Here is a 23,036-nt window from a genome sequence, read left to right as displayed (position 1 = left end):
TTAAGTCGCTTCGAAGAATTATTTTTGTGCAACTTACATTCTTATTGAAGTTCACATGAAGCTCGCAGTACATTGTTCAGTCTTACAAAGAGGTCCTCGAACTTGTCAACATGGATCACATTTGCTCTTTTGCCATTAGCAATTTCTTTAAGTTCGCTATAATCGATGCCAGAACCAACTCCAACGGCAATCAGCTTGACCTTTTTGCCCTGGAAAATTAATAAAAAAGATACATGATGACAATTGGTTTATGCCGAAAACATTTACAAAACGCAATCAATTTTCAGATGAAATTTTAACAGCTACGCTCTATATAAAAACCGCCCTTCACGTTTGGACAAAGGAACAAAGAAAGAAAGTTTAATTAACAGACAAAGGATGTGTACGTGGTGTTTCATTCGCGTCATGCCTTAGGCCCTGACTTTATGTCGAGACGCTGACTGCTAAAAGGATCCCTTGTTTTCTCATATTGATCCAAAAAAATATAACCCTTGTTCCCTTGATATAAATGATCTTTTTCCCTTTATCCCCCGAACCCGCGGGAGGTAGGGCCCTCGTGAGAGCTAAGCCATATTTGCTATGTCTATAATTGCTTGCAGATCAAAGAAAACCTTACACAACTGTTAGTCGAAAAAAAAAAAAAACCTCCATAAGGGTTATCATTAACAAAACAGGAACAACAACTGTTAAGACTGGGGAGATAAAGACGGATTGAAAAGGACAAACTTGAAAATACACTTATAGGGTACACACTCCATGACGCGCCAGTCTTGAGGTAGCTCTTTTAATTGAGCAAAATATAGAATAAAAAATAGCATACTTACAATAAGTGGTCTTAAAACGGTGCTGTAAGCTTTGCTTCCACGGTTCGTCTTTCCGTCCGAGATTACAACAAGCACGTTCGGTTTATCTCCGCGGTCTCCACCACCTGAACTGAACAGTCCAGAGTTGGCCATCTCGAGGGCGATGTCCGTGCGCGTTCCTCCTCCGGTGTACGAAATCTTGTCAATGATTCCGCTCATCGCGGATGGAGTCTGCGCATGCACGTCGCTGAATTTGACAGCCAAGTGTGCGCTCGACTGGTACGCGATGATTCCAACACGCGTTCCATGAGAAGAGATCTGGAGTCGGTGGACTAGGGTGCGAACAAAGTTTTTGGACTTTAGAAAGTTTGCAGAACCAACAGATCCGGAGCGGTCCATAATGATGCCCACGTCCATAGCGTGTTGACAAGGTGGAGCAGGGGAGTCTGTTGAAACGAAAAGACATTTCCAAAGTTCCAGTTTCAATTCCTTAACTTGATATACTGCCTTGTTCTCTTAACGACTCTTTCATGTCGTCTTACGTGATTAGAGCTTCACTAAAGGAGCATTACCCAAGTGTTATTCCCAACTTACTTTAAAGGGAATCTTGCCTGAAACGCAGTTTTCTTAAACTTCCAAAGTATACCTAATGTTTCTTTTAAACTGATTCTGGGGTTTTAGGTTGATATCGCTGTAAGTGGAAATTTATGACGTCATTGGGCGGTTAGAGATCTCAATATGGAGTCTACAGAAGATTTCGCGTTGGAACTGAACATATTCATCCGGCATATGAATTATAAACGATTAGAATCACTTTTTTATTTATTTGAACAAGACTGCCTAGCCAAGATTCTCTTTAACGACTGAGTTAGTTCCCACAGGAATCACTCACTGCAAACATTTGCATCACTCGTTCGTTTACTGCATATGTACTCTTCCACTTTGGCTTACAGCGCCCATAAACGTTCCTGTATTTCTGTTACTAGTTTACCAAGAAAATTAAGGTAATTTGCAAATTTCCGTTATTTAATTCTCCTCTTACCTGGTTCGCAAGATGCAAACAATACATTGTTTTCGTTGTTGACAAGGTCGTCAAATTTATCAACGTGAACGACATTTTCACGTTTCCCATCAGCGATCTCTTCCAATTCGTCAGCATCAATCCCTGATCCCACGCCTACTGCTATCATCCTGACTTGCTTGCTCTGTGCAATGAATTGAGGAGGTCATTAATCACTTCATTTGATGGAATTGTAGAATTATCATCTTATTATTGAACATATTTCTGTTTTGTGTGTGTGTGTGTAAACACGATCACACAAGCGAACCTATTGCCTTAAACTAAATCGTGTGTAAATAAAGGATTGTTGTTGTTGCTTCTGATATAACCAGCATAACTTTTGTTTAGTTTTCCTGTACCCTAAATAAGGCAGTTACGAGGAAACGAAAGTCATATTTTTGACTTTCTAAAACACAAATTTCCTTTTACCAGTTCTAAACGACTCATGGTACGACTTCAATTCACGTCAAAAAGGTTTTGGCTCTGACGCAAATTAAACGCTACAGCTTGCAATGCTAGGTCGAAGTTAAAGGCAGTGTAACCATATGGAAGCTCTTACAAGGGTCACAAGGGTTGGAAAATTCATTCTAGACGCATTTTGCGCCTTTCCAGGTCTGTGCAATGTTGACAATTTACCATTTTCCAAAATTGAAAGGGAGAATAGGGGTGCTGAAACTTGTTCTGTAGGTAATAGGGTTATGATTCCATGTTGTTGGCATTTTTCAATACAATTTGTCCATTGTTGTAGAATTTCCGACTGTTTCCAGAAAATTGCTGAAGATGCCCGAAAACCATGATTCCCGAATGCTTGCGAAAAATTTCCGGATAATTTTGTTTAGATTGCTGTGAACACTGCCGCAGATCTTTCAAGATCCCAGAAGAACATCCGAAGACGACAGTGACAGAAATGGAATGGCTAAACACGCGGCCTACCTTCAGAGGAGCAAGAACCGTTTTGTACGGCTTACTTCCGGCGTTCGTATGTCCGTCGGTCATCACAATGAGCACGTTCGGTTTGTCGCTGCGAAGTCCACCCGCTTTGGTAAACAGCTGATTATTGGCTAATTCAATTGCTACGTCAGTACGCGTCATACCGGAAGTGTAGGGGATGCCCCTGATCAGCCTGGTCATGGCATCGGGTGTCTGGTAGGCGACATCAGCGAATTTAACCGCCACCTGGGCGTCGGAGTGGTAGGGGATGATACCGATGCGGGTGCCGTGGGAAGAGATCTGTAATTTGTGCACCAGGGATATGACGAATTGCTTGGCCTTTTCAAAATTATCTCTGCCGACCGAGCCAGAGCGATCCATGATGACAGCGATGTCCATTGCTCGCTTGCAGGACGAGGGAGGCCCAGGAGCTGTTGTAAGGTAAAATCACCGTAATCAAATATCCTCTTTCTTTGTTACAACATATTTATTTTGCATCGTTCCAAGGTGTCCCATTCCACTGGAGTTACGTCAGTTTAAGTAACTGAGAGCTTTTCTATCTATGGATGGGATGTTAGTCAATCCCTTCGTTACCAATGGCATTAAATTCGTCGCCAGCTATTTTCTTGACCTCATAGTAAAGAAAGGCACTTTGAGGGTAAAATGTCTTACCCAAGAACACAATACGATAGGCCGTATCGGTATTCTCGACATTGGACTGGAACCAGCTTGTAAAAGAGGCTCATGTGGGGAAATATCATTAAAAAGAGGTTAATGTCATTTCCATTTGAAAAGACTCCCCGCATCAGCCTAGCCCCAGCCCGATACCGAGAATACAAATCTGATCTATTACCCCCCCCCCCCCCCGGCCATGACTCGCAACTATACCATCACATAATTTTAGCAGGGTGTTTTCACGTGACGTCACGGAAGACACCTTGGTGTCCCAAAACAATGAAACGGCGGCCATGTCGGTGTCCCACACTAATCCCTTAATACTCCATTTGCATTGCTGCTGGCCACGTGAGCGTATAAAGTAGTTAACCTTTTAAACGACCTCTTCTTTCGATATTTTCAGCAATCTAAAAGACATTTACCTGTTTTCTCGGCGCAGTAGCGAAGATAACACACGGGAGTCTTGGGTAATTGATAGACGTAATATTCTCCACAGTTTCTGACTTTGATGTTGGCACTCCACTGACAGCAGTTCCTTCTCCAGTGGAAACAAACTTTTCTCGACACAACTCCCTGCTCCTCGGTGGGGTGTCCCCCTGTAAGCCAGCCAGGAGCATGCGTACCACAGCGATTTTTCGGAACGCATGAAGTGGGCATTGAATTACCTGCCGCGCCCATGAATCGATGCCACTTTCCAACCGTCGAGAGTTCCCTCTGGTCGCAATGCACAGGTCCAGTCGCATGTTTGGAGCGACTTCCATCAGTGATTACCACAGGATTTTTGCATTCAGGAGGAACGTACACTGGCAAAAAGAGTTTAATCAAAATAAGACCGGAAAACGACAAAAACATATCAACTGCCGGGCACTGAGAACATTTAAGGTTGTTTTCAAGGCCATGACTGTAAAAAAACTGTTTTAATTGCCCCACTTCTATCAGAGTTTTAGAGCTTCTGGCAGACCCTTATAACAGTATCGCTCCCAAAACGACCATGCTTCTTTTAACTACCGTTGAAAAAATTCAATCCTTAGGCACTATTCGACACTAACACGTGACTTTTGTTGTATATTTGACTACAACGTTGCTAAAATTGACTAAGTACCTTCGTTCACACGCGAATTGGGCCAATGACAGCAAGATAAAGGTTTTACGTGAATTACAGAAGCGAGAGCAAATTATAATAGGTGCTAAGAGATGTTCCCAGAAAACAAAGGCGGAATTGGAAAAAGGTCGGACCGACCTTTTCATCAATCCATTAGATTTTTCATTATTCCGTTACGTTTCTAATGATATGAAATTGTCATTCGTCTTTCAAAAATCATGCTCACGATAGTGTGCCTTCCACTTCAACGCAGAAACCGTTGAGCATCCGAGCCTCAAACACAAGCATATGACACAGCTAATATTTAGCACAGTTTTTGGTGAAATCCCATATTAAGATTACTGAGATTAGTAATGTTCAATCGAACCATAAGATCACGTACTCTGATCGCAGTTTTTGCCACTGAATCTTTCAGCACAAGCGCAAGTGTATCCTCCTCTGGTGTTTTGACATCTTGCTCCATTCTTGCAGGGTTTCAGCGTTGCACATTCATCCACGTCTGGAAATCAAGTCAATTCATTGAACATCAGTGTATATTGTCGCGCTACCCTTTACGCCAGTCCTAACATTAGCCTTTTCTCCAAATTGGAAAATATTTCTCCCTTAATGCTATATATCACATCATCAACACAAGAAGAAAATCATAGCGTCGATTTAAATGGATTTAAAAAGTTAAAAATGATCTCGATCCTTGTTTTACAAGGCCCTTTGGTGTCGATCAAATTGACGAAAAAATTCAGGTGCTTCCCGCTGGGATAAGGGCTAACAACTACCTTAAACCGCCACTTATAAGCCCCCCCCCCGGTTATACGCCAATCTTCATGTAAACCAAAAAATACATCCGGTTATAAGCCCCCCCGGATATAAGCCTCCCCGAGTATAACCTCCCCTCTAGCTTTCCTTGTTTCGAATTCGTTTTATTATGTTTTAAAACTTAATTGGCAGTAAATCAAAAAAACCTATTTCGATCAACAAGCGCAGCTGTAGTTCGTTTCGAAACGGTGCTTTTTATTACGGTTACAAGCCTCCTCGGTTATAAGCCCCCTCGGATATGAGCCCCTCCGTTTATAAGTCCACTTAAAAGCCCTCGCGAAGTTGTGGTAGCCCAGGGCTTATAAGCAGTAGTTTACGTTACGAGTAGTCAGGAATAATCAGGGCCGAGGGTTAGAAAAATAGCAAAACAGCAACAAAAAGCCTAGAATGTAGACTGTCTCGGCACCAAACCATTTTTATTATTTTTATTTCCGTAACTTGCTTATTCATTAAATTAATCTTAGTTTTCAGTTTTACAGCTCAATAGCTGGATTTTGGCAGGATCGCTGAAAAGTAAGTTCAATTTACTAACAGAAAACTACGTCAATGGAAAGAGGAAACCATTTCTTCACGAAACCCCTGGATGGGATGCTAGTCCACTACAAATACCTTCCAGCGTTTTGGCAGGTCAGTCAACAACTCTATACGACAGTCATTTATACTGCTGGTGATTGGGGTTGAGAAGCACTATGAGACTAAAGCAGCTCAGCTGAGAACTCAACACAACAAACACGAACTGTCGATCTTGAGTCCAACGCATTTGAGGACACTTCGCGTCCGATAAAGATTACGCCAGGAACAAATATATTCTAAAAGTCAAATCTCGAAGATTGGACTTCCAATCATTTATCAACGATCCAAACAGTAAAAACAACACTCAGTGCTAAGGGCTACCTTGTTCACAGTGTCTTCCTTTGTACCAGGCTGGACATGCGCATTGATAGTCGTCGCCGACTGGTTTGCACGTTCCACCGTTCTTACAAGGATTCTGGGCCTTGCATCTGTCTGTTGAACCAAACATAATTTTGAGCTTCCTACGTTCCAAAGACCAATTACCACATCGCGAAAGAGTGACATAGTTCCAAATGCGACATAGTAGTTACACCATTACACAGCATCTCAAACCGGACAACACTCGTAAGCTTATAATTCTTCTTGTTGTCTTGTGCAGCAGCTGTTATTGTTTTGGAACAAAGGATACCTAGCCATTCATGTGAGTCCTTGCGAGAGCTGTTACCTGATCCACTCAAACACTTTAAGAAGACGTCATGTTACACCAACATGGAAATAGGAGTGTACACCGAAAGACAAAAGACAAAACTTTGAATACGTACTGTGGCCTTGGTTTCCACAGTAACGGAGCCAACAGTTAGGGGTCCTCGGCAACCGATAGACGAAGAATGCCCCACAGTTCCGGACACTGATTTCTATGTTCCAGAGACAAACGTTGTTGTTCCAGTTGAAGCAAACCATTCGCTTGACAGCTCCATCATCTTTAGTAGGATGTTGACCATTCATCCAGCCCGGTGCATGGGTTCCACAATGATGTATCGCCACTGGGGAGGTAGGCATTCTGGTTCCAGCAGCATCTGTGAAGCGGTACCACCCAACGGCAAGATCGTTGCGGTCACATTTGAGGGCGTTTCCTCTGTGCGTACCTGACGCACGATTGGCTTCGCTAAGTTTGGAGTAGCTGGAACATTCAGCTGGTGCTGTTGAAACCAAAATGAAAATAAAAAATAATGAGAGCAAGAAAAAAAAAATCATTCAGACTTGAAGGGATTTTCATTACTGTTATGACACCATGAACAAATTTCAACTGAGTTGTATCGTTGGTGAAGAACATATTTTGAAAGGTTTAAAGACAAGTATAAACTGTTCCACACATACTGTCTACTCTTATTGTAAATAAAGGAACGGACCCGAAGTAAGAATGTGTTTTATGGAGTAATTGTAACTCTTAATCATATGCAATAAAGCAAATATTGTTCTGAGCAAAAGTGAAATTCCACAGCTACAGAAAATATATTCTTTTGACGAATCGATCCATTTAAAGAGAATTCACAAACATCAAAATAGTCTAAAAATCGGACATTGCGAGTCATAGATTCTCCTCGCGTATGTAGACGAAAGCATAGAAAAGCATGTGCACGCACCTTTTAACAAAACGACTTTTTTCCCAAGGGGATAATTTCCCTAAAGTTCAATGAAATTAGACAATTCCGTAACAACAGAGAATTCAAGCCTCGTTTATGGAGCTAATACATGTGAATTCAGTGCTTGGGTTTATAAGGGCAGTCTCTTCACGACTGCCTTGGAGTCATTATATTTTACGAAGTGATACAAGTGTATGGTTAAATCGTTTGGAAATGGTGCTAGATATCTTAATATCGTACCTTGATCACAATTCTTTCCACTGAACCATCGCCCAACGCAGGTGCATTGATATCCCCCTCTTGTATTCTGGCATTTCCCGCCATTTTGACAAGGACTACTTACTGCACATTCATCGACATCTGCAAAACAACGAAATAAACTCTTTCAGAATTACTGACGCTGGCTGCATAATTATTAACAGCATGCTAACGGCGAGAAAACTGTAACAAAGGGGTAACATCATTGAAACTGACCTTCGTCACAGTTCTTTCCTTTGTAGTTCGCGGGACATTTACAGGTATAACCACCGACAGTATTAACACAGGTTCCTCCGTTCTTGCAAGGCTTGTACACAGTACACTCGTTCACATCTAAATTGAAATAAGGGGAAAAAAAATCCCTTTTAGTTACTCAATAAAGCTTTATAATCTCCCTACATAGTGACTACACTGTGCATGTGCAAGTAGACAAGAAAGTAAAAAGTAGCCAGAGCTTAGAAAGTATCGATTCAAAACAAAAAGACGCTGCAAACCCTTAAACTCAGCTTCGTTTAGTTACTTACACGTGTACGGAAATGATAAAATTTGGAGTGAGGTAAAATTGTTTGCCTTCTCAGTGTGAAGTACTTTATAATACACGTACCTTGATCACAGTTCTTTCCAGTAAATCTGTTGTCACAAGTACACTTGTAGTCTCCGTGAGTGTTGGTGCACTTGGCTCCATTCTTGCAAGGATTGGCGGCACATTCGTCTACATCTAAAATTATCAGAGGAAATTTCGTTGTGATTTATGACAACAGATCACAAACGAGGAGACTAAGTGGTTTTGTCCACCTGACATAGTTTTTGATGTACAGATCAATACCTTTGTCGCAGTTCTGTCCTTGGAAGTTGGCGGTACACTGACAAGTGTAACTATCACCATTTGGGCTACACGTGGCTCCATTCTGGCATTGATTACGCGCCTTGCAAACGTCTGTCAGAAAAGCAAAGAATCAGTCAGACTAAGAAAGACCATAATAGATATTGTAATTACATTGTAAGTTTATGGTCTGCATTTTAGCGTGAAGTAGTTCGTTGGTGAAACACAAAGTCACCAAGAGAACCTAGAACTTAGAATTTACTCTCCTTTATCGGGAATTTGAAAAGATCTTGCTGACAACGAAGACCTTAAAACTGTCTATCTCCAACAGAAAGAAACAAGTTTTACTTCCAAGAGTTAGGCAATGACTGTTGAGAATTCTGTAATAGAGTTAAGACCGGATGGAGTTCGTTGGTATGTAAAATCACTTCCATCGAGGATTCACCGAAAAAACACCAGTCAGAAAAGGGTGTAATACAAACATTGTATATGCGGTTCGTGTTTTTTTTTTTGGGGGGGGGGGGTAGGGAGGGGGTTTCTCTGAAGCTAAACTTGTTTGAAAGCTAGCTTAGGCGAGGCAAGCACCGTACACAGACAATAATGAATATCACCACATAAATTTAGAAGCGTCAAATTATCAAGTAATTGGATTTGATACTTACTGTGCCCCTTGTTTCCACAGTAACGGAACCAACAGCCAGGTGTTTTGGGCAACTTATACACATAGAATGCTCCACAGTTACGGACATCAATGTAAATGCTCCAATGACAGAAGCTACTGCTCCAGTGGAAGCAAACCTTTCTCTTTACCACTCCATCTTCCTTCTTAGGATGTTCGCCAACCATCCAGCCCGGTGCGTGTGTCCCACAGTGATGTTGTGGAACTTCTGAAGTAGGCATTCTGGTTCCTGCAGCATCAGTGAAGCGGTACCACCCAACGGCGAGGTCGTTACGGTCACACTTGAGTGTGTTCCCTCTGTGTGCACCCGAGGCACGATTAGCATCGCTAAGTTTGGCGTAACTGGAACATTCAGCTGGTGCTGTTAAAAACAAAAGGAAAAGGTACAATAATTCAAGGTTCGGCGTAAGTTTTACTGTTGTGTGACCGCGAAGAAAATTTCAGCTTATTGGTATCGTTGGCGAGAACATATTTAGAAAGATTCAAAAACTAGAATAAAACGAGTCTCCTGTACGCTGTGTCTACTCTTGATGTACCGTTCCTCACGCATCAATAACGGGAGAATCAGTGACAGGAAAACTGCATAAAAAGAAATCTTGAAGTCATTTTGTCGTTTAAATGTAAGTTTCAAGACAAGGTTGCCTACACTTTCTTCGGCTCATGATTCTGTTAATGATTCTGTGTCCATTGCAGGTTAGCTTCAGCTAAGTCGGCAGGTTTTGCCTTAAAATTTGCCGATACACGACAACCGGTTATCGGAAGGTCAAAATCTCACCTCTCGTCTGGAGAAAAAATGCTCCAAGCTTGGGTCGACGACGGATTAACATCTCTCTCATATTTTTACCACTTATCATATTACTATGCTTTGATTTGGTAGCCACTTTTAACGACAAAACTCGCCATGTTCCATAACCGCAAAATTTTTCGTCGTTTTTTTTTTTTACATGCGAAATGGTCTAAGTTATCAATGTTAATGGTGTCTTCAAAACTGAACCAGAAGTCAGCACATTCCAGAAATGGTGCTAGCGCCTGCTTAAACAAGAAATCCATTGTTGACAAATTAGGTTTCAAATTTTAATGTTCTACCTTGGTCACAATTCTTTCCACTGAACCATCCTCCAACGCAGGTGCATTGATATCCCCCTCTTGTATTCTGGCATTTCCCGCCATTCTTACAAGGATTTCTTACCGCACATTCATCGACATCTATCACAATAACAAATGAAACTCTTTAAGAATGGAGGTCAAGAATAGGGGAAGGATTTTACGAGCTCAAATATTGAAAATGGTAGCGAAAACTGCAATCGTTGAGCCATCAAAGTTGTTTCAGGGGTTGCTCAGAGAGTTTACCTACGGTAAGAATGTGAAAGGGGTTCCATTTTCTATGGAAGGAATATGAACGGGCTACATTTTCTGTCAAAAATGGTATTTAAAAGTGTAAGGGTTTGCTAGTTGGAGAGAAGCCTCCCCGAATAAAACTTTGTTGGGTGGCGCCTCCCCCCTAACCCCTCCTCTCCCCACCGGGATATGAGGGAATGGGGGTTAACAGAATATATTTGGAAGACAACGGTAAAAGTAACACTGTAACCAACCTTCGTCACAGTTCTTTCCTTTGTAGTTATCAGGGCACTGACAGTTATAGCCGCCAACAGTATTTACGCAGGTGCCTCCGTTCTTACAGGGTTTGTACACAGTGCACTCGTTCACATCTAAGTTAAGAAAAATTTAAGTCAGTGAGAGAGTTCAGATTCCTACCCTATATCTCTCCAGGCCATAAGGCGCATAAGGCTTTGACATTCTCTTTCCACCCATATCGATTTGCTGCTGGAGCCCTGACAGTCCAGACAGCTCAGATTACGGTCTGAAAATAATAATTACGATCGCTAGCGTAGAGCTCCTCTCCTCATTTACGGTTCTGAATTTCTTCATGTCTTCCAGCATGTCTTACAAAAGTTGTCAGAGACTCGCTCCCAAGCTTTTTCATTGCCAACAGAATCCAAAATGATCTAGCTATGTCTTTTGTTTTCTTATAACGTATACGCCTTTCCTGTGAGGATCTGCGTTTGGTAACTATTAATGGTACGAAAGTCGTACAAGTAAGAGTTATTTGCAAGGTGGAGTCGATTAATTTTGTTTTTCTTCCTTCGAAATTTTTAAAATTAAAGTATTCAAATGAAGCGAACCTTGATCACAGTTCTTTCCAGTAAATCTGCTGTCACAAGTACACTTGTAGTCTCCGTGAGTGTTGGCACACTTGGCTCCATTCTTACAAGGATTGGCGGTACATTCGTTAACATCTGAAAACAATCAAAGAAGTCAGGCTGTTGACAAATGATTTATGACAACAGATAACGAACGAGGAGACTACGTTTTTCGTTTGGCACAGTTTTTGCTGTGAAGGCCGATACCACTGTCGCAGCTTGGGGGTACAACTACTAAATTTGTAACGCAAAATGAATCAAATTACGCTGGGAAACAAACTTGTTGTTCCCTTTCCGAGAACTAACTACATGAAAAATAGTTCTAGTTACAGCGGCACAACCCTTTGGAACAGCTTACCCTGTAACATTAGAGAGTTTGGTTCATTGAAAAAATTTAAACGCTTTCTCTATCATAATTTTTAAACACACGGCATTGCATGGCAATCAGATTCACAAGTAGAATATTGTTGTACGTTAATATAATATTAGGATTAGAATTTTAGGTTTAGGATCTTAGACATTTTATTGGAATTTATTGTACCTGATGAATTTTTACCGTATATAAATAATGATTGAAGATAAAGATAAAGTGTAGCTTTCACCATTTGAGCTACACAACAACGATCGTTAATTTGTGAGTACTATCGAAACGATCAAGATTTTTAAAGGGATCCTTTGGTCTGAAGCCTCTTCTCATGTTTGCTCTTTGCGTGTTACATCATGACTGTCGACTTGGTTTTTAATATCTGTCAAGCAAGTTTTTTCCCCCTGTATAAAGTAACAGTGGGAATTTCCTTTACTGGAAGTAGTTGTCAGCGGTGATCTGACCACTTCCACTGTCGGCGGAACAGGTGAAACTCCAAGAGTTTCTGCTTTTCACTACCCAATCAAAAACTGGCTCGACCACTCACGAATACCCACTAAAATGGTCACGTCAGTTTGACGTAATGAGCATACGTCGTGTTGCTTAGCAACGCAGTGACAAAAACTGCAAGCTCTTACAATTCTAGAAGATTGGAATAATCTTTATTTGGGATACGTTCCCACTGATCTTTATACGACGAGGCTTACCTTTGTCACAGTGTTCTCCTTGGAAGTTGGGTGTACATTGACACGTTTGACCATCGCCATTCGGTTGACAGGTTGCGCCATTTTTACAAGGGTTGGTAACCCTGCACACATCTAAAATACAAAAGGAAATTCTGTCCCGTCAGCGTCCGTTTTGAAAAACTTGCGCTTCCGTTCTATCCAAAACGGGAAGGAAAACGGGAAGTAAAACGTTCACACTCTTCGGTCTCGATATGCTGATTTGGGATTTGACATAACGAGGACATCATGCGTCAAAACGCGGACATAAAGTGGACATAACGCTCCTACCACATTCCTGAACCTGAATTGCGTAAGAGTTCGCGATTCTAGCTTTTTACCTGTCCTCTCAAAAGCAAGCAATTGTCAAAAAGGAATATATAAATAATTTTTCTCGCGTTTTAGATTTGCATTTTTTAAGGTGTACTAAAAATAAAACGGTCGGGTCGAAATACACAACTTCTGATGCTTATAAGCGAGAAGTGTATGGCAAATCCTGAAATTGATATTGTTTCAGTTTGTCTTGTGGATGCAGGGATGGTGCACTGAAGAAACCGCTCGACGTTTCCCGCCAATGTGGCCAGCGCTCGAATCCTTCATATGAAGATTTAGTTTGTTGTCGGTTTTTGTCCTCGCTCCAAGAGCTCTAAGAGGTTTTTCTGTGTCTTCCCTCCACAAAAACAACTGAACATTTCTAATTGCTCATTCGACTGTGAATCCAAACGCCACTGGTTTTTATGTGCTAGCTACCCTCCTTAGACCTCCTTACATTTATTCTGTGGTATTTAACAAACCACATAAGCGATATAGAAAACTTACCGTGCCCACTGTTTCCACAATAACGGAAGGAACAGCCTGGTGTCCTTCCCAAATGATACACGTAAAATGCTCCACAATTACGTACATGGATGTAAATACTCCATCTGCAAACGTTTCCGCTCCAGTGAAAGCAGACCTTTCGCGAAACAGATCCATCCTCCTTCGTGGGATGCTGACCATTCAGCCAGCCTGTTGCGTGCGTTCCACAGTAGTTCTCCTGTACCGGTGAAGTCGGCATTCTCGTTCCAGCGGCGTCCGTGAAGCGGTACCACTTGGTGACGGACGGAAAGTCCCTACTGTCACATTTAGGGCTCAGGTGGCCCCTTTTGGAGCCCGCAGCACGGTCAGCGGAGCTTAGCTTGGTGTAGCTTGAGCACTCTTTGGGATCTAAAACAGCGCAAGGTTATTTTTAGTAGAATTACATGAAGGAGCGATTAAAGGAGACGGACTATTAAGGCACTCTGGGAACCGCGGTGACCTGATGGTTTATTCTAATGGCTTTAACACTCTTTTTCCATTTCAGCAGCTTTAAGCCATTTTTCAGAGGTTGCCATTCGATTTCAAATGCAGATCGTAGCAAATTGCTAGCTCCTATAATCAATTTAGTATATGTATTTCCAGAAAGTGTGTCGCGCAAAATCTAGCCTACGCGTGTAGCTCAAAAAGTACAGCTGTCCTGCCAGTAATTTAAAAAAATGCATATCGGTTTATTTTTTAGGTGAACTACGTATTTTGAGCGTGAGGTATTTGTCTTGTCCCCTGATTGGTCATTTAAAAGATCGTTTGCTATTGCAGGTTTGGCACTCTTGCATGCTTTGGAAGGTTTGCAAAACTCTCTTCTTCTAATCATCCTTACGCTTTACATATGTAATTTACGTTTAACTTTTCTATCCGAAAACCTCCCGGCTTTATACAAAAACCTCGAAATGACACTTTAAAAATTAAAAACGCAAACAATAACATATCTGAAGGTTTCCTTGTTACAGTTGCAGATGTTTATTTATGTGACATTTTCTAACCTTCATCACAGTGTTTTCCTGTGAACCAATTACCCACACACGTGCATTTGTAACTTCCTTCAGTATTTTCACATTTGGCGCCATTCATACAAGGCTTGTTCACCACACACTCGTCCACATCTATGAACAAAGTAAATGAAGAGACGGATGAAAATAGTTTCTAACTAATAAATATGGCTTTTACGTACAGTTAAATTAAAAAGCAACCAAGTCTTTGGAGATCGGCGATTGCCCATTTGGAGTCGTGGCGAACAACCAGATTTTAACTATGACTCAGATATTATAGATAAATAAATATGGAATTTATGAAGCCAGGTAGGTAGATTACGGGAGGTAGGTCGGTAGGTCGGTCGGTCGTTCGTTCGGTCCGTCCGTCGGTCGCTCGGTAGGTAAGTAGGTAACTAGGCAGGTAGGCAGGTAGACAGGCAATGGGTAGCCATCACGTAGGCATTCAGGGTGGAAGTCAACTGACTACGGCATTTGACAGTTCTTGTTTGGTTCTTATTTTCATTCCTTCATATTTCACGAATTCCATTCTTCATGTTTTGTTTTGCGCATATTCAATTTGATCAAGTTCGCTAATGGTAGCTGAAATATTGCGCGCTAAGCCTACCGTTCGTTGGTCGAGATGATACCCTCTAAATTTTGCTTAAAAGTTTCCAGTATCACTTACCTTCATTGCAGTTCTTTCCTTTATAATTAGCAGGACATTTGCAGTTATAGCCACCGACAGTATTAACACAGGTGCCTCCGTTCTTACACGGCTTGTGTACAGTACACTCGTTCACATCTAAATTTAATGGTAACACAAAACAAAACCATAGACAGAATTAGCGGCGGCCGTGTGCTATCGCATTTAAAAACGACGAAAGAGATGATAATGAATTAATCTGGTTAAAGACGGACACGAATTCTGTATATGGCTTATCGACAAGCGTATAGAAGTTTAGAATCACTGTTTTCAGCAATTTAAACGCAGTCCAAAGAAGTGCTTTTAGTAGCGTTTGGTGCACAGAGTTTTATTAAGAAGCATACATTAGTGACTTCTTACTCAGTCCATAAAAACTTTGTCTGCACACTCCCCGACTTTTATTAACTCCTGACTATAACTTCGTCTGTTTGGAAAGGCCGATTAAAATTGCTCAATGGATCAGTGTCTCGATCAGTTTGACAAAGATCACTTCAAATAACAATACAAACAAATTTTCTTGCCTGGGCATGCATATAAGCACTTGCCCAATTGATCAAGTTTCTTCATACCTGTTTCACAGTTTCTTCCAGTATATTTCGCATCACACGTACACTTGTAGCTTCCTGGGATGTTGGAACACGTTCCTCCATTCTTACATGGACTGCTGACGGCACATTCATCGATATCTAGTGAACAGTGTACAGAATTGTACATCGTTTATCTTTCATGAATTCACAGAGTCAAAACGCAAGGCAACTATTAGTCCACTGTCAAAGCACCAGTATGAGGTAATTCATTTCAAAGCTATTGAGCAGTACTTTCATGTGGTACAGTACTGTTTGTTATGATGAAACCCTTGTGCGTGACCATTCAAATAGAAGCAATTAAGTAATGGATTCATGTGGTATTGCTTGTCGTGCTGTACAAGGTGGTTCTAACTTTTAAGTCTGTTGATGAAACACGGCTAGTGTATGACCATTCAATGAAAGCTATTGATTCATGTTGTACTGTTTATCTTGCGGTAGACGGTGGTTCTAACTTTGCTGCGCCTTTCAATAACATGCGGACTCTAAAATTCAACGCTCAACCGTCAAATGCGTTTTTCGCTACCGTCAATCATATGTTCGGCGGCTCCTCCCAGCTTCCAACTACTGCCGAGCACTGTTTCGTTGTCTGAACTGTGCTCAACGATTTGATTACCGCGCGCTCGACAGTAGTCGGAAGTTGGGAGGAGCCGCCGAACATTTGATTGACGGTAGCGAAAAACGCATTTGTCGGTTGAGCTTTGAATTTTAGAGTCCACATGTCATTGAAAGGCGCAGTAAAAGTCTGTGGATGAAACACTAGTGCGTGACCATTCAAATGAAAGCTATTGAGCAGTACTTTCTTGTGGTACTGTTTATTATGCTGTACAAGGTGGCTCTAACTTTGAAGTCTCTGGATCAAAAACTAGTGTGTGGCTATCCAAATAAAGTTATTGAACAGTACTACAACTTGGTTCAACATTTGAGGTCCGTGAAGGCAACCCAAGCTTATTTATGAACAGCAGCAGTAATCTAATACAAAAAATTCTTACAACGACAGAGTTCCAATAAATACAGACCCCGGAGTTATAACAACGTTAACGATATGGCATAAAACAAAGTAGGCAGCGTACCTTTGTCACAATTCTTTCCTTGGTAACCTGGTTTACACTGACAATAGTAGCTGTCACCTTGCGGTTTACATACTCCACCATTTTTGCACGGGTTCTTGGGTTCACACACGTCTACAGGAGTTTATAAAATAACAAAGCTCAGACGGTAATTTCTTCAGTTGCAGTTAATAAATCTCTGTTTACGTCCAGAACAAAGAATTGTACAGGCCAACATTTTAGATCGGCATTATCTTGATATTCCACTGTAATAAAAATTTTACGGTCAAGCTTTAAAACTGCATCTAAATAGAAGGAAATTTAAAATTAAGAATTCTTTGAGATATAAACTCACCACAAAGCTAGTATTTAACAAAATAAGGAAGATTGGGCAAAATTTAGATGCACTATCGACAACGAACTTGAAATTTAACTGATAGGGTCATCCCCCTTTTTATCCGTTTAGCATCCTCCGTTTGACCATCCAAAATTTTCGCGTTTTCGAAAAGGTATTAAGTTATGAGGAACGTTGTTATGATGTAGTGAGACATCTCAGTTCAATCTGGAAAACATTCTTGTTGCAACTGCAGATTTTTAAACGGTATTTCTTAATGCTGAATCTGATAGCAACTTCAACCTTATCCACAGAGAACACGACAATTAAAGGTCTCTGCTATAGTTCACGTCTGCGTTGATTTAATAACCACGTCTTTCAGCGTTAAGTTTTCCTGGCAACGATTCTGATTCCAGACTCCTCCTAGTTATGTTTTTCCATTTTGTTCTCCGAGAAAATGAAATCAGGAAACGTATTCGATGCTAAACGGCAACCAAGGGGAAGGCCTACTCAATAAAATCCAAAAACGCATTGTCTCTGACTCTAACGCAATGGCTGGGATTTTCGGACTCTAAGGAAGTGAATCTCTTTTTACTTTGCTCTTCCGTTTATCAAATGTAGAAAACGTTAAAATTCTCTCTCACTCTCCACAATTTATAACGGTCCATACGCTTCTGTTTTGATTTGTATTGATTCTTTTTACCACTCCATATTTATTTGTAGACAGTTTCGTGTCGTCCTAGTGTAAGTCATATTTTTAATGAAGGTGTAGGTTCCCTAGGTGAGCCCTTTGAGCTCTTTAGGCAAACTTAATAATAATAATAATAATAATAATAATAATAATAATAATAATAATAATAATAATAAAAACAAGTTAAAAAAACAAAAACAAAAAACAAAATGCAGTTTCTTACTGTGTCCCTTATCACCGCAGTACCGCAGATAGCATGCTGGTGGCTTCTCCAGCTTGTACACGTAATGACCACCACAGTTTCGCACTTTGATCACGACACTCCATCGGCAGCAGTTGTTGCTCCAGTGGAAGCAAACCTTTCTGTCGACCACTCCGTCCTCCTTCTTGGGATGATCGCCCTGCATCCATCCAGGAGCGTGGGTACCGCAACGCTGAGTGGGGACACAGGAGTTGGGTATCTTGGTGCCGGCATCTCCGACAAATTGATGCCATTTTCCGACTGTTGGTAGATTCCGTTGGTCGCATTTAAGAAAGCTTCTTCTCAAGACCCCCGAGGCACGATTAGCTTCACTGAGTTTGGTGTTCACAATGCATTCAGTAGGAGCTGCGTTTGAGATCAATAAAAAAAGAAGTGTGTGACTGTTCTTGTTTAATGACAAATACAACAAACGAACTCAGAATAATAGGTAACTAAGGTACAAAAACACCAAGGAAGAAATGCCAACACTGAAAGGAAAAGTTAATTAAAACTTGATGGTTAATGTTGGGAGAGAATGAGACAGATTGGGAACGGCAAACAGAGTTTTCAAGACATTGTGGCATTCCGCTCAACCCATCACCAGTATAAAAAGTGTTTCTAAAACGAGCAAAATAATTGGCAGATATTGTCTGCCCCAACTAAAAGCGCCTTCAATAACGAGTTGTTCGTGTCAAGGAGGAGGGCTGAAACCTGCTGAAACGATTTGTAAAATTATGATTGGACAACGCGGTTCAAGACGTCGTGCTATGGAAACCTAAAGGATGTCACAGGTGCAACTAGCCATTCCAAGTCATCTTCGTTTTCAAAAACACAAACCGCACAATAGATGCCCAGCTTTCGACGTATCTGTAACGTGACTTCACCATATTCACTGGACAACTCGACGTTTATGCGTATTCTTTGGCGAGACTCACCTTCATCACAGTTCTTCCCTGTATACCATCCCCCGACACACGCACATTTGTACCCTCCTGGGGTATTAGTGCACTTGCCACCATTCTTACAAGGATCATTGGCACATTCGTCAACATCTGGAAAACAGAACCAACGTGGAAGAATATTAATAACAAGGTTTATGCTACAATACCCGACCAGTCATTAGTATTAAGGGCGAATGGGGAAGACAACACAATATAAAATGAAGGCATGTGATCAAGGCAGAGCAAAACGTTGCTTCTAGGACTGCACATTTCAGGGAGAACAAATAAAGTATTTGACAAATCGTCATTCATGCAACTGCAGCTGACGCTTTTCCAACGTACTTACCCTCGTCACAGTTCTTTCCTTTGAAGCCATCAGGGCACTTACACTGGTAACCACCGACAACATTCGTGCATTGGGCACCATTCTTGCAGGGTTTGTGAACGTTACAAATGTCGCCGTCTACAGAGAGATGAAAAGTAAAAACAATTCTTCTGATATATAAGAAGTTGGTATATTGCACGAAACTTATTTATTTCAAAAGGGCAAACTTCTTCTCACAATAACATCAGCTCTCCCACATTAGCTACGGCGGTTTATGTATCTGTATCAACTTCAATTTGATAATCAATTATGTATTTTACTTGGCTACTAACGCAGCACATCCGTTTCTTAAGAAACTACTCACTTCATGAATAAAAACAAGAATAGCTAAGAAAGGGAAGATTGAGAGGGTACAAAAGGCGAACTTGTCGAGTTCAAACCAATCTTCTCACAACACTGCAACTGTAAAGCTTTAACAAGAAACCAGACCCTAGCTGTTCAAAGGGTGGGTAATACTATCCACCGGACAAATCACTATCCAGTGGATAGGTGTTAAAAAAACAAACCACGCTATCCGCTGGACAGTGATTTATCCGGTGGACAGCGTTATCCACCTTTCGAACAACCCGGACCAGGTATTTACTGGTCAAAATGCTCAAGACAACACAAAATAAAGTTGCAACATCGATTTTTGGAGCAAATACCTGGTATTTTTATTGACCAAAATGTCGTAAACATCATGAAAATTAATAAAGGAAGAACAGTTTTCGGAAATGAAACGTTTTGACCCAGAAAATGGTGTTCTTAATTTATCACAATGCTCCGTACATCACAATGTAAAAGTGGAACATAGATTTTCGGGAGCGAAAGGTTTTGACACAAAACCTGGTCTTTTCGGTTGATCAGAATGCCATCAAACGTTACAACTGGAAGAGCTCTCTTACCTTCAGTACATCCGTAAAACTCCATTCTCATGCAGATAGCTCCGTTCCACGTCTTTGGTTTAACGCGCACATACTGTGCGATGATTGGTGGATCGATAACTTCAGTTGCCACTCTGTAGCGATCATGATTTCCTTGGAAAATCTTTAAATTGAATGAAAAACAAAACAACAAAACAAAATCAAACAAAACAAGAGAAGATGTTCTAAGAGAACTATTCCCAAGGTCCTATGACAATTTTTTTTTAATGACAGGTGGTACTAGTTCTTGGCAACATCCAATTAAATTATCTTACAGTATAACAATTAAGGGAAGGTCCATGATTTTTTAAGGGGGGCTGGGAGGTTGGGCAATTTTCTGGGGCATAAAATTTTTTCTCACCTTAAGGTTGCGCATGATTTTTTTCTGCTGGCCAATAACTAGTGCAAAAAGTTTTTTAACATCAGCCGTATTTTTGCCCACCCACCTCCTCCTCCTCAAAACATAATCGTCCGTCCCTAACAGGCGAAAATATCGGATGCTGTTGCGATCTGTAGCCGAATGCATTACGATTAAGCAGTTTTGTAACAGATTTCAAAAAAGTATAATTGGAAGAGGCTCATCTATTTATGGGAGAGTCGTTCTCTTGAATCATTTTCTCTTGAAAAAGGATTATATGATTTGTAGTTTTTTTAGTGACTATTCAACTTCGAAACGTTATTTGCAATTAACAGCCTAAAACGACGAAAAGGTACAAGGTCGGATTTCTTCACAGATGTAGGCTGAAAAGAGGTTGAAAGTTACTGAGACAAGGGTGAGAATCAAGAAACTCTTACAGCTAAACCGCAGAGAGTTTCTAGCGCTGTGTACCAAATTCTACTGAAGTTTAGCAGCTCTCGTAAGCTTGTAATTGTATTTGTTTGTGTAGCAACTGTTATTATTTTGGGTGTTAGGGAAATTGTTTCTGTTGTTTATTCTGTTGTTCTATCAAAGGGTATCGAGCCATTCACGTGAGCTCTTGCGAAAGCTGCTACCTGACCCACATTCTAAACTATAACTTCAAACACACCCAGTATTCGCAATAAATAAAATAAATAAATAAATGAAGTGTCTTTATTTATTTATGGTTCTCAGAGCTTTGTGGTCAGATTATAGCTGCATGTTTCAGAAAGGACATTTGTCGTACGATTTCGCTCAAACGTATGGATTCTGGTCAGCCAAAGCTTTGAATTTATGCTACTTTTCTCATCTGTTATCATTATGATGGTATTATTGTATAACCGTAAAATACGCACCGTAACTTTCCCGTTGAGTTCGTAATCTTTCCAGGTCTTGCCATCAAAGCTGTACGCCAACGTGTAGGTCTTTACCCACTGGTCGTAGTCCATTCGTCCTTGCATGGCAACGCCTCTCACCTTAGCAACCACGTCGAACTTGGCTTGAATCCACTGGTTGGCGTTGCTAGTGGCGACACACCAACCTCCCACTCGTGAGCCTGTCTTCTGAAAATGAAGCCTGGCATTGTCCGGCCCGTGGTTTGCATCCCACTGCGAGGACGCTTGCACGGCGTCTGGCTTTATGCGTCCGCTCTGCATACCGAGGGCGTCCATACACTGTGGGGGACTGGGAGGAACAAAACCTGGCGGGCAAGAAAGATGGCGTCCAAAATATGACATTTTTGAAGCTGGGATTGGAGAACGGTTCATCCCTTAATATCAAGCCACGTTCGATATATCAATATTCCAATGCATGGCTTCGTGGTTCACAGGGATTTGGTGGTGTTTTCTTTGTATCCAAGTTTCTTTTCGGACTTATAGGGGAAAAGGTAAGCTAAAATTGCAATTTTGTTCTGAAAGCCTTCAAGCCATGTGAGAATACTTTTAACTGAAATATCAAACGCGGCCTATTAGCTTATTTCCTATCACCTACTATTCTCTGGCGAACTTTGAGACCATAAACAAAATAGGCAAGGAAAAATTAGAAACAACTTTCGAGGCCACGCAGGAGAAAGAACACAGAAAATGTTGCTCTGCAATGGAATAGGAAGGTTACAGATACATTTTTTTAACGATTAGCTTCTTGATGTGACTGAAAATGCTGCTTTCAGTAAGATCAACGTCTTACAAGTGAATATATGAAATATCATATATTTGAACTTTTGAGAAACATCATATATTTGAACTTCGGAGAAAGACATAAAGACATGATTGATTATTGCAGCCTGAGAAAAAAAAAAAAGAAAAAAAAAAAAAAAAACTTCTCACTCCCTCCAATTCCCAGAGGTACAATTGACACAGAAGATAGACTGGGAGATACAAAAACTTATGAACCGATGCCTTTTTAAACTTGTGTAGATTTTAAATCGTCTTCGTCTTTCTTTCATTCAGGATTTGATTGTAAATACTCACGTCTGCTAAGTCTGACGTTTATTCAATGAGAAATAAATACTTCATTCAAAAACCCACCTGTTTGACAGCCATGTAACTCAAGTCTCATGGAAATGTGGTTATGAAAGGTTTTGGGATGTAAGCGGAAATAGCGAGTGTATATCGGCACTTGCAGCTTGTTTTCTTTCACAGTATTTTGGTCGGTGTTTCCATCAAATATCTGAAATTTTCAAAAATACGAAAAGCAGAGTCAATGGGGAAACAGGGCAAAGGTAAAGTCTGCAAACGAGTCAAGTGGCCATCAGGCCGAAGCTTAACCCGCTTTCTGTATCATGAAGCGACTAGGGATATTTCTTCTTCCCCCTGGATGGGATGCTAGTCCATCGCAGGGTTACCCCCAGCATTAAATTCGCTGGTGCTGCTTTCCGCTTCGTAAACGGTCAATGCC

At 41.0% G+C, this 23,036-nt stretch overlaps 1 protein-coding gene across 2 annotated transcripts in view; it reads right to left on the bottom strand.

Moving 5' to 3' along the window:
• The window catches only part of LOC145489242 (uncharacterized), a 38,467-nt gene that overhangs the window by 671 nt on the left and 14,760 nt on the right, over positions 1-23,036 (bottom strand). For both annotated transcript variants that reach the window (XM_081468191.1, XM_081468192.1), the window contains 28 exons: positions 22,667-22,808; positions 21,497-21,840; positions 20,225-20,366; positions 19,302-19,418; positions 18,950-19,066; positions 17,997-18,380; positions 16,773-16,883; positions 15,685-15,801; positions 15,098-15,214; positions 14,425-14,544; positions 13,406-13,792; positions 12,572-12,682; positions 11,483-11,596; positions 10,892-11,008; positions 10,386-10,505; positions 9,283-9,660; positions 8,624-8,734; positions 8,402-8,515; positions 8,014-8,130; positions 7,780-7,899; positions 6,718-7,095; positions 6,278-6,388; positions 4,953-5,069; positions 3,891-4,271; positions 2,797-3,224; positions 1,846-2,008; positions 825-1,249; positions 38-209 (listed from right to left, as the gene is read on the bottom strand). In XM_081468191.1, coding sequence (XP_081324317.1) covers positions 42-209; positions 825-1,249; positions 1,846-2,008; positions 2,797-3,224; positions 3,891-4,271; positions 4,953-5,069; positions 6,278-6,388; positions 6,718-7,095; positions 7,780-7,899; positions 8,014-8,130; positions 8,402-8,515; positions 8,624-8,734; positions 9,283-9,660; positions 10,386-10,505; positions 10,892-11,008; positions 11,483-11,596; positions 12,572-12,682; positions 13,406-13,792; positions 14,425-14,544; positions 15,098-15,214; positions 15,685-15,801; positions 16,773-16,883; positions 17,997-18,380; positions 18,950-19,066; positions 19,302-19,418; positions 20,225-20,366; positions 21,497-21,840; positions 22,667-22,808 — 5,571 coding nt within the window. In that variant the 3' untranslated portion in view covers positions 38-41. The remainder of the gene's footprint in view (positions 1-37; positions 210-824; positions 1,250-1,845; positions 2,009-2,796; positions 3,225-3,890; positions 4,272-4,952; positions 5,070-6,277; positions 6,389-6,717; positions 7,096-7,779; positions 7,900-8,013; positions 8,131-8,401; positions 8,516-8,623; positions 8,735-9,282; positions 9,661-10,385; positions 10,506-10,891; positions 11,009-11,482; positions 11,597-12,571; positions 12,683-13,405; positions 13,793-14,424; positions 14,545-15,097; positions 15,215-15,684; positions 15,802-16,772; positions 16,884-17,996; positions 18,381-18,949; positions 19,067-19,301; positions 19,419-20,224; positions 20,367-21,496; positions 21,841-22,666; positions 22,809-23,036) is intronic.

This window comes from Orbicella franksi, chromosome 6 (assembly GCF_964199315.1).
Source record: "Orbicella franksi chromosome 6, jaOrbFran1.1, whole genome shotgun sequence".
Lineage (NCBI taxonomy): Eukaryota > Metazoa > Cnidaria > Anthozoa > Scleractinia > Merulinidae > Orbicella > Orbicella franksi.
Note: the sequence above shows the minus strand (reverse complement) of the source record. Positions and strands in the feature narration are given on the sequence as shown.